We start from the raw sequence: 16,241 nt of genomic DNA, 5'->3' as shown, positions 1-16,241 counted from the left end.
TCTATCATCTAAAATAAGTGGTCTATTTTGGTTTTGCATAAGAAAACAAAGAACTTACCTTGATATGCTTTTAGCAACTACTAGAATTAGGAGAATTTACCTATATTATATGAGAGATCTAATATTCAAGTGGCAAGAACAAAAAGATCCTTTTAGATGCATGTACTGTTACAGAAAGAATAAGGGCTAGAAAGAATATCACAACTACGATCATAATGGAGAAAAAGAACTGGAAGCATCTACCTTATTACGCAACAACCAGCTAAGCAATCCAAACTGTCAACTCTGCTTTGCATGCTCTCTTGAGGAAGAGGCAGCAGGGGGAGCTCCACCAGTTGTCGGCCTAGAGATTCACATAAAACTATGAATTAGAAGCAGCACCGAGGAGAAAAACCTGAAGAATTGGAAGAAGCATTCAGAAAGTGCAGATGATGTAGTAGAATTGGTGCTCACAGTCCTACGAAGACTTTGAATGCATCATATATTCCCCATTGTGCACCAGTAAGAGTACCAATCATAACGATGCGAAGAGCTAGGCCGCGAGTAAAAAGACCCCACCACCCAAGATTCCTTACGGCCTGTGGAGATGTGTATCACACAGAGTTGCATAACCAATTAGGTCCAATACATCAAAACTAGTAATATTAAAGAAATCAATTAGATGGCTACATGGCTTACATCTCTCACAGTGGCATCCTTAGCATTGTTAAGGAAAGAAACAAGATTATCAGCAGGATGAGAAACAACTGCACAGAAGACGCCAGCAATGTATCCACCTGCAAAGCTCACTGCCAGCTGAAGTGGTTTGCTACATTGCTCTTTTGGTCTGGGAATGACATATTTGTATATCATCTCAACAATTGTCTCGAATGAAGCAAATTTCATCATTGTGTCTGCCAGAGAGCTAATTATAAGTAGAGCAATAAAATCTGATGCTCTGATGTATATAAAGATAGAAAATCCAGTTGCCAAGTCAGTGAATACTACAAGTTTTAGCCATACACTTCGCAAAATTTGGTTGCACGAATTTCTTATTATCATATTGACATCTTTGGGCACAAGAACAAAGCACTGTTGATTATATTTTATGTCTACAGGAGTTCATTCTGTAAGTGAAGCATATCAAACATACATACAAATAGGAGAGAAAAGACATTCTACTTACATGGAATTTGACGCCCCCAAAGTGGAACAAGTCCTTTGTACAGTCTGGAATTACAATCAACCAATAAAATGATACTTTAGATAGACAGAAGTACAGAACAAATATGATTAATAATTGAATAGGACTTGCACATGAATTTTATACCCCAAAGCACCTTCAGACTTGACAAATTTAGGAAGCCCATCACTCAAACCTCGAGCAAATCCAGGTTGCGTCTGGACTCGGACCTTCACTGCCTCCATGGGGCAAAGAGCTACATCTGCAATTAGTTCAGCAGATGCAGACCCCGCGAGGTAAATTAAAGTCTTGTACTTGGATGCATATTCAGGACCAACAAGGTCTGAATATTTCTTCTTGAAGAACTCATAAAACCCAAATTTGCATCCCCCTTGAGCACTATATCCAAGCAGGGTTGGCACCCAACCCCGAAAGAAGCCTCTGAGCCCTTGCTCTTTAAGCAAGACGCCAAATCCAGATGTAATGTTCTTGTACTTTGCAGGGTCTATCTAAACATATATATCCAATAGACCATAATGAACATTCACAAAGTATCAATAATGAGCAAGAAAAAAGTCAAAAGATGATATCTTGAATTCTTGGTAAGGAAGAATTGCAATAAAAATTGATGCATGACACTGACAGAGTGAAAAATGGCAATTGTCGCATTCCAGCAATACTTTTCCAAATAAAAACTTCAGTGATTGCAAAAAACTAAAAACAAGTTTATGCAGATCGATGGGGTTACAGTTAAAAATAGATAACTTATGCAAACACTAACAACAGTACGTATGTTTGTTTCACCTTACAATGACCACACCATAAATCTCTACCGCGGAAGACTGAATATAGGCATACTTGCAAATGGTCCTAATCGCATTGTCCAGGCTGGTTGATTATCATTTTGATTTCATTAGTAAGCTGATTGCTGTTGGTCAACTTCAAACGGAACTACAAGGATTATTGGAAGATATGCTCAAGCGATACTTCCATCTATTATATTTTTCTTGGAGAGATCGATACGGAAACACATCTATAACACTCTCGAACTGAACCAGAATTCTTTGGCTAATGCCTACATAGAACCCATATGGAGCCGCCAGGGCATTACCTCAATCACGAATCAGACTTCACCTACACATCGTTAGAATATAGATAGGTGCCTGCTAGGCAATTCATCGCATATAGAGAAGCTGCTGATCACAATGTGAATTAATCCCATGAAAAATCATAGGGGCTGCCACAAAATATTTCTAAACTAAGAAGTCTTTCCCTGTAAGAAAGCTACCTAATAACCAGAGCAACAAACATTGCTGGACTATTATTTTCGATGCTCCTTAAAAATTGGGCTATACTTCTCTGTACCCCTAAGCATAGCGAGATCTTCAACACAAAAACTGGTACACTATCATTCCAGATCACAAAAGTAACGACTAATTGCAACTTCCTATAAAACAGTAACAAAACTATAGCACGAACGATCTAAAACGCTCTGGAAGTAAAATATTTACCCTAAAATCACTGGAAACCCGATATAGCAAGAAAATTAAACAGCCCTAAATCCTAAACGAAATCGGAAACTCACTTGCATGTTGCACTTGACGAGATCGAGCGGGGTGACGACCATGTGCGTGAGCCCGCAACTGGCGATCCCACCGACGGTGCACGCGGCGTAGTAGAGCGGCGAGTGTGTCTCAATCTTCCCCTTCTCGCTCGGCGCCTGAACAAGTAACAATCCGGGATTTGTCGTCATCGTCGTCGTCGTCGTCGATTCTCCATCCAGAGGCGGAGGATCGACCGTAAACGACGCCGAGGCCGAGATACAGTTGCAACCGAGGAGCCGCTCCACGGCGATGAAGCCGGGGGAGGAGGAGGAGTAGAGGAAGGCGGGGAAGAAGGGACCGCGGGAGTCCTCAGAGATCACCATAGAGAAAGGAAAACAAGGATATCGTGATGGTTTGGATAATTTTGGAGGAGATGGAGATCGGAGAACGGGAATGGCCACGAGAGAGAGATTAGAACGGTCGGCGTCTTCTTGCTCCCACTGCTCTCGCCCTTTTGTCAGTGGAGAGCAGTGGAGGTGGGAAGGGAGGAAGCGTTATACAATTTTCCATATTTCAGGTAGTAAAATAGAAATACACTTTTAGACCCCGCTTCCGACTAATTATTTACGAAAAAGCCCACAAAAATATTAAGAAAGAAGTACTGAGCGTAATTACTTAGAACATGAGTGGCTTTTCTGAATTGCGGAAAATCGAATAAATTGTACTTTAATTTCCAGCTTGGTTTTCCAATTGAAGGCTTGGCCTCCTTGGTAAAATAACAATAGATACCATTTTTGTTTCACGGGTCGGATTCGGGTACAACTTCATATTAGAACCTGATAGCTTTCCCGCCAAGTATATTCTTTCCTTAAACCAAGCAGGCCTTAGTTATAAAGCCCATGGGCCACAGCGTAGATGGATCCAAGCCCATAAAAAAGAACTTCTATAAATTATAAAACCATTACACGAGAGCCCATGAGATGGAGATGATTAAAAACAGAGTTTTCTACATAATTACCCACAAAATTGATCACATCTTATCATTAAAATATTTTCTCTTTCATAATGGTAAGATTTTAATAGAGTACTTGTTTCAAGTTATTGCTACAAATTAAGTATCTAAATAACAAAAATATTTTTTTTAAAGAGCAAACGCTGCCGTCCCGTACCATCCAAAGAGTGCACCTAGACACGACACGTGGTGGGGAGCTTTCATGCATCCACAGGTACGTCGACACACTTACTTTGATCTTTGATTCTTTATTGAAGAAGACCAACAAAGTTTTCAATCTTTGTATGCCCCTCTTAAGTCTCAACTATGGTGGTGGTGGTGGTGGTGGTGGTGGTGATGACCCTCCTCATTATTCAAACAAAGTGCTTGTTTTGTTGTTAGATCACAAGACAAGAAGCAACCACCAAATAGAGTATTGCTAGTTGCATGCATGTCCCTTTCCTTGTCAATGTAACTAAGCTTATATACATTATAACCTATAAAAACTACTTAATAGTGTACTTCCTCTGCTATCCATCAACTACTAACGTAGCCTTTTCAACTATACTTATAATATAGTTTACATAGTCATTGATGCTATCAATAAATACCCTCCTAAGCCATTCGAAACATTATTTATCAGTGTGGAGAGCTAGATTATGATGTCCGTTTTGGAAGACATTATTCTTTTGTGTTTTGGGGGACTGAGCAATCCTCAACTCTCCCAGCAGAACTTAATTGTATCATCTTTGATGACTCTAAAGAGGCTTCAACTCTTAAGTTATTTTAATTAAATTCTAGCTGTCTTAGCTCTTCTTATAATTTTTCTTTTTTATAAAAAACTATACTTATAATATAGGAACTATGACCTTCATATGTATAAGCTGAACTGTTACAACCATTAGCTAATGTCAGCTTAATTAATGATCTTAAAGTTAGGAGCTATATATATATATATAAGCTTATGTTTTTAACGTAAAATATTATATGTGGTTAGACTTCGTCCTACTATATATGAGTATGAAAGACAAAGGGAAGCAGTAATAAAGAAGGCAGGCCGATTCGATCAAAAGCTCATATTTTATTTTATTTTTATTCAAGAAAACGATCTTAAGCTTATAATTAATAGAGGGTTGAGGTGGTCGGATGATTCAGCTACTGTTTGCTGGTGTTGGTTTCCATGAGACCCAAAGTGCATGGTTACGTACTTCATATTCCCGACCAATCTTGATCAACTCCGAATTTCTTTTATTTTCTCTCAATTTGCTCATTGTTTAATGCAATGATTAGATCTACTAACTCAAGATTAATCACCACTTAGAAATATGTTAGTTTTTGTTTTCTTCTTTTAAGAAAGAGATTTTAGAACTGTATATTTAATATCACGAAAATTGGAAGGTAAGAATACTCATATAATACGAGTCATTTAAACTTAATGGGAGGATAGTAGCCTAGGCCGACTACAGTAGTTTAATAGTTGAGTCTTATCCGTCCTTGATGAGATTATGGGTTTGAATCTCCTGCGGACATTAGGGCTACATTGATAATTGATAAAATTTTCACTAGTGTTATATGCATATGATTCATTATACTCTGTGTTAATCTAATTGATTGTCTGACTGATATATTATAAGAAGCTAGCCATTTTTATTTAATCTTTCATTAGTAATAGATAATGAGAAATATCTATGTTTATTTAAGTTTCGTGGAATTGTCGCATATAATAGATATACACAGAGGGTAATACCAAGTTAGACTCGCTGAATTATCATCGCTTTTAATTATCATCATTTTTTTATATAGACTTTCTAAATAATTTTTTTTTACCCCCTTACATCCCTGAATTAAACTTTTATTTGGTTTTTTAGAAGTCGACAGAGTTACCATTTTTTTCTTTATTCGAGTCAGTATATATAGATATTTCTTTTAGTTCAAAAAATTTAAAAAGTGTATGTAAAAATAGTGACGAAGACCATTATTATTTGCTGTATAATTATCCTACTATTTATGCTTTGATAGTTTCTTCCATATATATAGTTATTTAAACGTGACCCACCAACATGAAAGCAAAATATTTTAAGTAAACAATGTGAAATTATTAGAGATTATGCTTAGAATATACTTCCACGTAAAGTAGAAGGCTAAAAGAAATGGCGTAGGACAATCCAGCATAAAATACAGAAGCACACATAGCTTACCTGTCTTCTTAATGGGGTCTCTTAATTAATCCCTAATGATACTAATTAAGATATGCGTTAAACTAAAACTATCCCTAATATCCTCTAATCTTCCAAAAGAGCTGATCTCAGCTGCAGCATATGAGGAGATCTTATTGGAGAATAATACCATTGGTCTTAAGATTCCAATATATTTTATTTATATATATATAAAGTAAGATAAATTTTAGAATCTCGGAAGCTTAAAATAAATGCTAAGACTTAATAAAAACATAGAATCTCTCTACTTTAAAACAACTTCACAAGAGGCCAACTTCATCACTAATGAAGTAGCTTGTAATGTAGCAGACGCTAATTAATACTAAACAGTGCGTATTTCCTTAATCTTTTTCCGTCAAGACTATGATTAAGATAATAAACATCTTTGTACTTTTTGGTATGTTGGAGTTATGTGCCTCTCTTCAAGCTGGTAAAATTTAAACCTATGTTAAATTGTTAATTAATCTAGAAATTATCCCGATGGGAATCAAAAGTGTCAAGATTAAAGTCTAACTAGAGTAGACGCATACGCTAATTAAGCACTTTTAGAGGATCATGAGTGATCATTGATTGGACGGCAGTGGTTGACCATCTCCTTCGGGTGCACCAATCACGAAGCATATCGTCGTAAAAATTAGAAATAATTTTTTTTTTTTTATTATTCATGAGTATAAAGCTAGATATAAATTAGATAAATGACTAACAAAACACTTAGGCCTCACTAAATTTTTTGCTAATACAGTAAGCTGTCTAGTCTAAATTTTAAGCCATGTGCATCACTGAACAATTGCTCCAAACCAAACGCCGCTGACACTTGCTCCCTAGTCACAGAAAAAATAGGTAATAACATAAATCCACGGTAATATAAAAATCCGGTCCTCTATTATAAGGTCATCTTGTATTCTTGTAGCAGTAACACCAAACATGCATTAAAAAGTGCCAATCTAGGACTGTCATGTAATAAACGTAAACTCACGAGGGTCTCGCTGTAAATTTGGCACATGCCAGCAAAGCTAATCTGCCAAAGTAGCTGACGTCAGCTAATTTGTCCGGCCACGGTTTCCTCCGGCCGGTTACTGGCCTCCTTCCGGTGACCGAATCGTAAAACAAGAAGGATCCATTATTAACTATATAATTAATTCTTAGATTATATATGTTTTATTATTATATTAATCTAATTAATTTCTGGAAAGCTACAATTAAGATTAATTAATATCTCCTCCTAAGTCTCTAGTACTATATATTGCAACCTAAGTTGTTACCTCCTCCCATTCACTACAAGAAGATTCAACCTATATATAAAAGAGAAGGGATTGATATATAAAATTCCATGCTCGCCATGGAAGTGATAATGGACGAAGCCGGAGACCTCGACATCTCCGGCTGCAGCTCCACCACCACCATGGACGCCGATTGGTCCCCCGTCGTCGGCGACTGGGGCCCTCTCTGCACAGACGACGACTTTCAAGGCATCATCGAATCCATTCTCAACGACAACAACTACGACTACGAGATTATGAACAATAATTCAAAGTCAAGCAGCACCACTACCAGCGGCGCTGCAACGCCGCAGGCGTACGAGCCAGTCGCCGTCGATGTCGCGTCTGCCAACAACGACGACGACAAAGGCCTTCGCGTCGTCCACCTCCTCATGGCGGCCGCCGAGGCGCTCGCCGGCCCCCACAAGAGCAGGGAGCTCGCACGTGTGATATTGGTTCGGCTCAAGGAACTGGTCTCTGTCTCCGGGGAGACCAACATGGAGCGCCTCGCCGCGCACTTTACCGATGCGCTGCACGGCCTCCTCGACCGCTCCCATCCGCCGACTTCTGGTCGGACTCCCCCATTGTCGTCGCATCGCGAAAGTTTTACTGACTACTTGACTGCCTTCCAGCTGCTCCAGGACATGTCGCCGTACATCAAATTTGGCCACTTCACCGCCAACCAGGCGATCCTCGAAGCCGTCTCTGGCGAGCGGCGCGTCCACGTCGTCGACTACGACGTCGCCGAGGGGGTCCAGTGGGCGTCCCTCATGCAGGCGATGGTCTCCAGCGGGGCCCCGCCGCCGCACCTCCGCATCACTGCGGTGGTGCGCAGCGGCGGCCGAGCGGTGCAAGAGACGGGGAGGCGTCTCGCCGCCTTCGCCGCCTCGCTCGGGCAGCCGTTCTCCTTCTCCCAGTGCAGGCTAGACTCCGACGATAAGTTCCGGCCGGCGGCTGTCAAAGCCGTCAAAGGCGAAGTCTTAGCCGTTAACTGCGCGTTGCACCACAACGGCGCGACCAACGCCGGAGCCACGCGTCGCGCTTACAAGCCCCTCATCTCGTTTCTGCTCGGCGCGGCGACGATGGGGGCGAGAATTGTGACTCTAGTGGAGGAAGAAGAGGACGACATGGAAGAAGACGAGGAAAGATGCTTTCTTGGAAGATTCATGGAGCAATTGCACCGGTACTCGGCGGTGTGGGACTCCTTGGAAGCCGGCTTTCCAATGCAAGGAAGTGTGAGAAGCCTCGTCGAAAGAGTTATATTTGGCCCAAAGATCGCCGGTGCCGTAGGAAGAGCTTATCGAAGAGGAGGAGGAGGAGGAGAAGAAGAGGAGGAGGAGAGAGAAGGAAGAGGAGGGTGGTGGAATTGGATGATTAAGATGGGGTTTAAGGGAATGGATATTAGTTGTTTTAATCACTGTCAAGCTAGGTTGCTCCTGGGCTTGTTCAATGATGGCTTCAGAGTTGAGGAGGATGGGCCTAATAAGCTTGTTTTGGGTTGGAAGGCCCGGAGATTAATCTCGGCTTCGGTGTGGTCGCCGCCACCGCCGCCGGCAACTGCGAGTGTTTGTCCAGCCGTTGGGTTTGCTGATGTTTTTGATTTTGAGGATTCCGACTCTTTCCTCATTGATGCTTCTCTATTAGTTTAAATTATGGATGATTTGTTGCTTAATCTCTTGACTTCCCTATGTTAAACGTCATGCAAGTTGGTGATTTAATTACGGTTTAGCATTATGTATTTGTATCTCGCTGTCGTTTTGTGGGGGTTTAATTATTTGATGCATTGGTATTAGGTGCAAGATTCTTGGAACCCTAATATTTAATTTGGCACGTCTTGGGCAATAAAACGTCGTGCTTACGAAGCCATTGACCAAGTATAATTGATATATAATTTTGTATCTTTTGCATGTATAATCTTGCATAACCCTTCTAAAATTAATATTTACATGCACATAATACTTGTCAACATCATATGGGTGCCACTCAAACCGTAACTAACTATTAAGACTTCAAGCTATAAAAGGATAGAAATACTTTTATTCTTATTCACATACATTTATTTCAGTTAACAATATTTTCATCTGCTAACTTTACTTAGCTTATATATGTATATATCATTATATTTTGAAGCCCTAGTGATGTATGTGACTGAAATAATTGGGCTCAGGTTGAGGTTATTATCATGAGCCCATTCTGGCTTCCAACTATTTGAGACCATTTAAAGCTAAAGCATTTCATATTGGGCCGAAGCAAATTTAATGCCAAGTGTAGACCTTCAGACCTTGTTTTCTTTTGAGTTCAGAAACCCTTAAACTGGTTCAAGTACCCCTAAATTGGTTCAGTAATTAAATATTTTTTTTTTATCTTTTTGATATCTAATTAAATTTACTATTTAAAAAATTAAGACTAATAAATAAGATTAACTAATCGAGTTCGTGATTTAGTCTCAAACTAAAAAAGACATGAGTGTTTATCAAATTAGGATGACATTATGACAATGATAGAGAAAGAAACTGGCGACCGAGAATAGAGGTGAATAGAGGTAGTCAAAGAGAATTGCGAGAAGGGTCTCTATTGAAACTTACATTGCATTTTTCAACGTTTTGAATTGAATTTTTTTTAAAATGTTTATAGGAAAGTGACGATTACCGGCTAAATTGTTTCAAAATATTGGGAAAACGTTTGTTTGATGAGCGACAAAACGGTTGAATTTGCAAACAATTTTTCAATTTGCTTTTTGGTCAAAAGAATCGACTCCAGTTTTTCCAAGGATCGACGTCGGATTGATACTTTATCGTCTAATTTGTAATAAAAATTTAGACCTCTATTACTTCTGCGAGAAAAACACATCATTCTTTATTTTTATTTTTTATTTTTTAAAAAAAAGCCAGATCTAAGTAATACTGTAGCTGTATTTGTTATATTTTCGAGTTTTTTTAATCTATTTTTCCTCTTTCTTTTCCTCTGTTTATAAGGGTTCAAAGGGAGTAGTCAAATATTCAATACGGCAAGAGTAGCCAACACCCTTGGAAGACTCCTGCTGCTATGTTAATACCTTTGACCCAATCAAGCATTAATTACACCAGGCTACGCAAGTACCAATCTTTATGAGGGCAATATGAAACTTATCCTAACACTAGTTGACACATAAAATAGAAGCCAAAGGATGAACCTGACCCCAAAAAAAAAAACAGGGTCCCACTTATGGTCTTATGGATACACATGACACCTATGAATTTGATGCTAAGGCTAAATATTAGCCAAGAAAAATATGATTGACATATATGTCAAACAAATACAAAACTACAAAAGTAACAAGAACATCTAAGTAGATAACTCTTGAAGAGTTGTTTAAGATACCTAGGGTATTCTCCTGAATAATATTTTTGAGCCTTTTTTTATTTTTAAAGATAATGAATTGGCTTTCTACCAAGAAAAAGAAAAGGTTGTTTGAGTCACAAAGTGCACTAGGTCACACAGGTCCACGATATAAAAGAAAGGGGGTGTCCCAGAGCATAATGGGACATAAATAGGGGAAGATGTGAGCATAGAGGTTGTTCCTGCAAATAAGCCACTAAGATGCAACCTCTGGCTAAAAATATTGAGGTCAAATGAATGAAATATAATCTACAACTTATATGCATCTAACCTCATAATTGTTATATATTTCGCCAGAAACATGCAGCTATGCTTTGGTTTCAAATAGTAAACAAAATGTAACACTGAGGTCAGGGAGACAGTCAGCTAACAGGATAATGTAGCAAGATTAATCAAATGAAATGAGCATAATGAGCATAAGCTGGAGAGGCATGTGGGGGAAAAATAAAAATAAAACTAGAAGTGAGAAAGAAGCATATCCTTTTGGCTTGTAGGCCCTATCTTAAACCATTATAAGAACCTGACAAAGAGTTAGGACAAGGACGAGTCACTATCGTCGACTGCAAGGTTCATTAATCTTGCATCTGGACACATGAAGATGCTTTTCAATACCTAAACATACAGGCAACCTACTTGGGTCAAAAAGGTATCATACTATCTTATGTGATGATCACACCATCACTAACTCCTCTACAACATTTATAAAAAAAATGAGAGTTGTTGAAGCTGATTTGAACTGATAGGAGGAAATGCCACAGAGGGATGCTATTCTATTGGCTTCCAGATCTAAGTTTCAAATTTTAAAAGCTGAGGAGGAAAAGGAGATGATGACAAAGGAGACTAAAGGTACAGGAGAATCAAACAGTAGGTAGAATAGATGAAAATGCACAGAGTGCTTCAAGAAAGTTACTGCTTTCCATGTGCAGATTCAAACACACTTGGAAGTCGCAACTACAGAATCATAGCACATGGGCCCATCATCCTCTTAACTTTTGTATTTGATTATAACCCAGAAAGGGTGTAGATAACAAGAGAACATGAAGAGCAGAAGCAGCTCTGAGTACCTCACATAATCAAATCATATACATGTAGACTTATATACATCTTGCAGTCATGGGATGTAAACAAGATCCCAAACATCCATCGTATGCCTTGGCTCTGTCGCTATGATCAGGGAGGTATTTGTCAACCTGATCGCTAACACCGCGACGACTTATGTAAACTAAAGAGACAACAAGTACAGTTTAGCGACGCTAACCTTGCACATTAGTGTCACAAAATTTTCCGTCCATATGATTCTGGACAGCCTTGATGGCAGCAACTCTAGCAGCTGTGGCCGCCCTGTTTGCAGCAGTGACAGCCTTATTTACTTGATCCTCTACCTTTGGGAGGAGCTTAGCATCATCAGCAGCTTTTCTCGCAGCCTAAAGAAACATAAAAAGTTTTAGTATAAGAATGCTGGTAAAAGTAATAGACATAGCACATGTGCATTAGTTGAAATGTGTACCTGAGAAGCCCGTTCGACAGAAGGGTCTGACGGTAGGAGGGGGATCTTTAAAACACCACAATCCCACTCTCCAGATTTTGTTTCTGCATTCCGAAATGTGTATGCTCCAAAACCTTGCCGCCGGCCTTCATGCCATGATCCCTCATAGCAATGACCATTAGCAAAATGATATACTCCAAAACCATGGATTTTATCTCCAAAATACTGACCAGAGTACCTGTCACCATTCCTACACCAGACAAGGTTCCGATCATTAATATCCTCCCAATAGAAACAAAAAAGATTTAAATTTGCTACTGATAGGTGCAACTTGCTATTCCTCATAAATTGAGAACGTTTCAACCTTTCAGAATTTTAGAGCAAATGATAGAAAAGGAGGAACTGTAATAAGAGGATCCACAGTATTGAAAAATTGAGCTAATAAGTCACTGGTACTAAGCAATCATGCGACCAATAAAAGCAAGAAAGCGAGGCATAGGCAGTAACTATATGAATAGAGCTGAAAGCAAAGTTAATGGAGATGGAAAACCTTGGTCAGATAAACCTATGTAATTTAGTTTCTATCCACATAACAAGACTCTCAAATCTATTAGATTTCAAAGAAAAAGTTGATTTCACATTACCATTGAATCATAGTCAAATATCAACTATTCCACCAATACCAATTAAAGAGCATCATACTTTCGGCAGTAATTAAAGATGAAACCCAATAAAAGTAGATCAAACAACCAACCACCCATTAATGATCGAACCAGCCAAGAAGTCAACCACAGAATACATCATCTTCTTTGCAGATCAACAAGGAAACTAATGGACTATCACAAACCAATAAAATCATTAAACTATACAGACTAAGACCTTCTCCACATTTCTAACAATAGAAATCTAACAAAATTTCAAAAATAAAAATTAATGGGTAATTCTCACCTGAAATGATAAAATCCAAGGCCATGCTTAACCCCACACTTGAACTCGCCCACATAGCAACTCCCATCAGAGCAACTCTGCACTCCAATCCCATGGCTCTGCCCATTACACCACTCTCCAGCGTAGCTATCGCCGTTGTAGAACCGATACACCCCGAACCCATGCCGCCGCCCCTGCCGGTACTGCCCCCGGTACCGGCTGCCCCTCGCCCAGCTCTCGATCCCATACCCATCGTACTTCCCGTCAACCCAATCCCCCTCATACCTCCCTTTGCCGAAGAAATTATACACTCCACTCCCATTACACCTCCCCTTGTGGAATTCTCCTTCGTAGACATCACCATTGGTGTAAAACTCCACCCCTTCGCGCACTATTCTCCCATTACAACTCCCAACTCTTCTCATTACCTTCTCTTCGTTGCCGATGAACCATCGCACCGGCTCGCTCCTCCGGAGCCGGCGACCGAGGCAAAGAAGTCTCGATCTTTTCGCGACCAGAGAGCAAATTGCTACGCCGAGGGCACCGAGGAAGAAGCTTCCATAGGTGGGTATCTCTGACCTCAAGTACAGGGTGAGGAGGAACAAGAAAAGGACCAGAAATGGGAAGATGGTCTGGACTGGGGAGGAGGAGCGAGGGGTGGAAGGAGGTTTCAGAGGCTTCCTCTCTTCTTGGCTCTCTTCGTCTAAGGTGGTGAGGCTACGAGAAGACCGAAAGGTGGCTCCTTCCATGACCTCCTCTTCTTTGGCTTTCGTTATTTGTTCGAGATGAATGGATTCATGGAGGAGAAGAGAAGGGAGAAAAGAAGAGCAGAGGAAGAGTAGGATAGAATTTAGGAGAGACCGAGAGAGAGAGAGAGAGAGAGAGAGAGAGAGGCGGCTTTTATTTGATTTGGTTGGAAACTGGACCGTCCAGTTAGGATCGGACGGTTGGTAGACGATCTCCGCTCGCTTTATTTGATTTCGAGAATTGCTTTGGAATTGTCGCTCCCGGGTTTGGACACATGGGATTGGATCCGGATATGAAATCCTGACCGTTGAATGAGATCATAGCCGTCGGATTTGGTTTTACTCGTTTCGGGTGAGAGTGTTGGAGGTAATTAGACAAAATTTATGTCGTTTAAAGTTAAACCCTTGCTTAACTCTACGGGCTACGCGGATAAAAAAATTTAAATATACGTGTATTTGTTTGAATAGACTTGTTACGATAAAATATTTTCTATTTTTTTTTGTTATATTTTATATTTGTTTCAATTGATAAATACATATGCTGAAGTCACCATTTTTTGGATTAACTGTTTATCTCTTAACTTAAACAATTAGTATTATAAGCTTTAAATTTTTATATTTCCCTTGAAAGGGGCAGCTTGAGGAGTTGGAGAACTTAATTATATAATAATATGTTCAAACCAAACAAACAAACATAAAAGAACGTCACGTTGTAGCAACCGTACATCTAGATAGTTTTCTACTGGCCCGGTTAGGAGATAGATGAGAAAATGGATCTTTAACTTTAGGTAGTAGGGATTTTCCTCTCTCATGTGGGGTTTTCTTCCACCCTCTCTAGATTGAGAGATTTTCTTCTTCTTCTTTTTTTATCCTTTTAAGAGTTTTCTTATTTTGTTTCCTCTTTCTCTTCTTTTCTCTCCCTAACCTGTGTTTTATAAGTTCCCTCTTCTCCTATCTTGCCTGGTTGGCTCTCTGTGTTGAACGGGTCAACCATATCACTTTGTTGTAGTCACCATTTAATACCACCTCATCTCGCATCCTATTCATCTCCCTCTAGCAAGAGCCTTCATCACCGCTAACAATTTCTCTCTCTCCTCCCTTAGCCAAAGCAACTAGGGGAAGGAGTGGGGCTTCCTCTCTTCTCTCTTCTCCTTCCCGTTTTAGGATTTTTTTTTTCTTCTGTCGTTTTCTTCTGTCGTTTTTTTTTCTTCTCATTTTCTTCTCTTCTCCTTCTCGTGTTTCTTCTCTCCCTAATAGTGTTCCCTAATTCCTTTTCTTCCCTTCTCTCGCTTGGTTGGCTCTTTATGTTGAGGGTTTCAGCTATGTTACATCTACTTTTGCTGCAATTGGTCCTTGTATTACTTTACTGCAATTGTCTCTCTATGATGCTTTACCACAGCCGCTCTTTGCATCACCTTGCCTCCCTCATCGTGCCGCCCTGCCTTCCTATGCTCTTTGCCATTGTCACCACCTCCCCCTATCACTTTGCCTCCTTGCACCACTTTGTCGCTCCTTAGTTGGCAGGGGCTTTTAGGGATGGAATGCTTTTGTCACCCTCACTTCGGTTGATATCTCGTTGCCTTATATTCCTCTCCTATCTTGCTAAATGACGTGCTTCGGTTGTTGTTGTCATGCTGCATTCATCCTCCATTTCCTTCCCTAGCATGGTTGTAGTTTGTGTTGTCGGTGCCTTAGTAAAATCTCAATCACCTTGCTTTTGCAAGAATTTAATTATTTTCTTTTATGTTTGGCTTTGTTGCAAAGTTAAAATTTTATGTTTCTTTTTATTTTTTGTCCTGGTTGGTAAGCTCTTCGTCTTCCATTTTTCAAGGGTTTATAAGGCTATATCTTGTACCGTTGGTTTGACGGAACTTGTAGGCTAATTATGCTTCACTCTTAATTTTTCTTGTGTTACTACCGGGCTTGATACTCTGTATTATCTATAGCTTTGTTTATTGTAAGTCAAGTGTGAGGCTTGTGGTCAAAGAGCAGTTTTATGTATCACGCTATATTAATATACTCTTAAAAGCTAATAAATTATTCCAGCCTACAGTATTTTCATTTTGAAAAGAAATATAGTAGGAGCAGTTTGGGCCCAATTAGAGAAAGGGCCTATTTTATTTATTTATTGTGTTGCCTAATATTGTTCAAGCCCAAGAACTAATTGGGCCTTTATCAATGTTGATCCCAAGATCCTTCTCTAAACTTGGGCTACAACATTGGCCCATGGGCTACCATGTGAAAGATTTCATAGGTTTTGTAATGCTGTGAGTGATTTGTCATAAAATTCAAACACTTTGGTTGCTAATCTTTCATTTTTATGATTCTTGTATTTGGTATCCCTAACGTGTATTAAGTAATCTAATAATTCTTATTAATAAATAATAGAGGATAATTACATCTAGACCCTCTAAATTATTATTTATTTTCACATGCGCTTTATTGTTTATTTTCACGACACATTGACATCCTTTTAACTACATGGAACCTTTTAAAATGTATTCCTCCGTTAGTTATCTATTTAATTATTTT

At 39.4% G+C, this 16,241-nt stretch overlaps 3 protein-coding genes across 3 annotated transcripts; 1 reads left to right on the top strand and 2 right to left on the bottom strand.

Annotated features, from left to right (window-relative positions):
• Nucleotides 1-124: 124 nt before the first annotated feature.
• Nucleotides 125-3,276, bottom strand: LOC140787143 (mitochondrial phosphate carrier protein 3, mitochondrial-like). Its single transcript, XM_073135923.1, has 6 exons — nt 2,748-3,276; nt 1,310-1,671; nt 1,166-1,209; nt 679-893; nt 454-578; nt 125-343 (listed from the first exon to the last, which is right to left on the bottom strand). The coding sequence occupies exons 1-6, from the start codon at nt 3,087-3,089 to the stop codon at nt 280-282; spliced, it is 1,152 nt and encodes a 383-aa protein (XP_072992024.1). The 5' UTR covers nt 3,090-3,276; the 3' UTR covers nt 125-279.
• Nucleotides 3,277-7,252: 3,976 nt separating this feature from the next.
• On the top strand, nt 7,253-8,821 carry LOC140787576 (protein NODULATION SIGNALING PATHWAY 2-like). Its single transcript, XM_073136571.1, has one exon. The coding sequence runs from the start codon at nt 7,253-7,255 to the stop codon at nt 8,819-8,821; it is 1,569 nt and encodes a 522-aa protein (XP_072992672.1).
• Nucleotides 8,822-11,519: 2,698 nt separating this feature from the next.
• LOC140785711 (uncharacterized) lies at nt 11,520-13,943 on the bottom strand. The gene is made up of 3 exons (XM_073133678.1): nt 12,985-13,943; nt 12,058-12,286; nt 11,520-11,974 (listed from the first exon to the last, which is right to left on the bottom strand). Exons 1-3 carry the CDS (start codon nt 13,710-13,712, stop codon nt 11,804-11,806), a joined length of 1,128 nt encoding a protein of 375 aa, XP_072989779.1. The 5' UTR covers nt 13,713-13,943; the 3' UTR covers nt 11,520-11,803.
• Between the last annotated feature and the right edge of the window lie 2,298 nt (nt 13,944-16,241).

Source organism: Typha latifolia, chromosome 4 (genome assembly GCF_019914945.1).
Source record: "Typha latifolia isolate L0001 chromosome 4, TyphaL0001v2, whole genome shotgun sequence".
Lineage (NCBI taxonomy): Eukaryota > Viridiplantae > Streptophyta > Magnoliopsida > Poales > Typhaceae > Typha > Typha latifolia.
The sequence above is the reverse complement of the archived record's forward strand: the minus strand, read 5'-3'. Positions and strand labels throughout refer to the sequence as shown.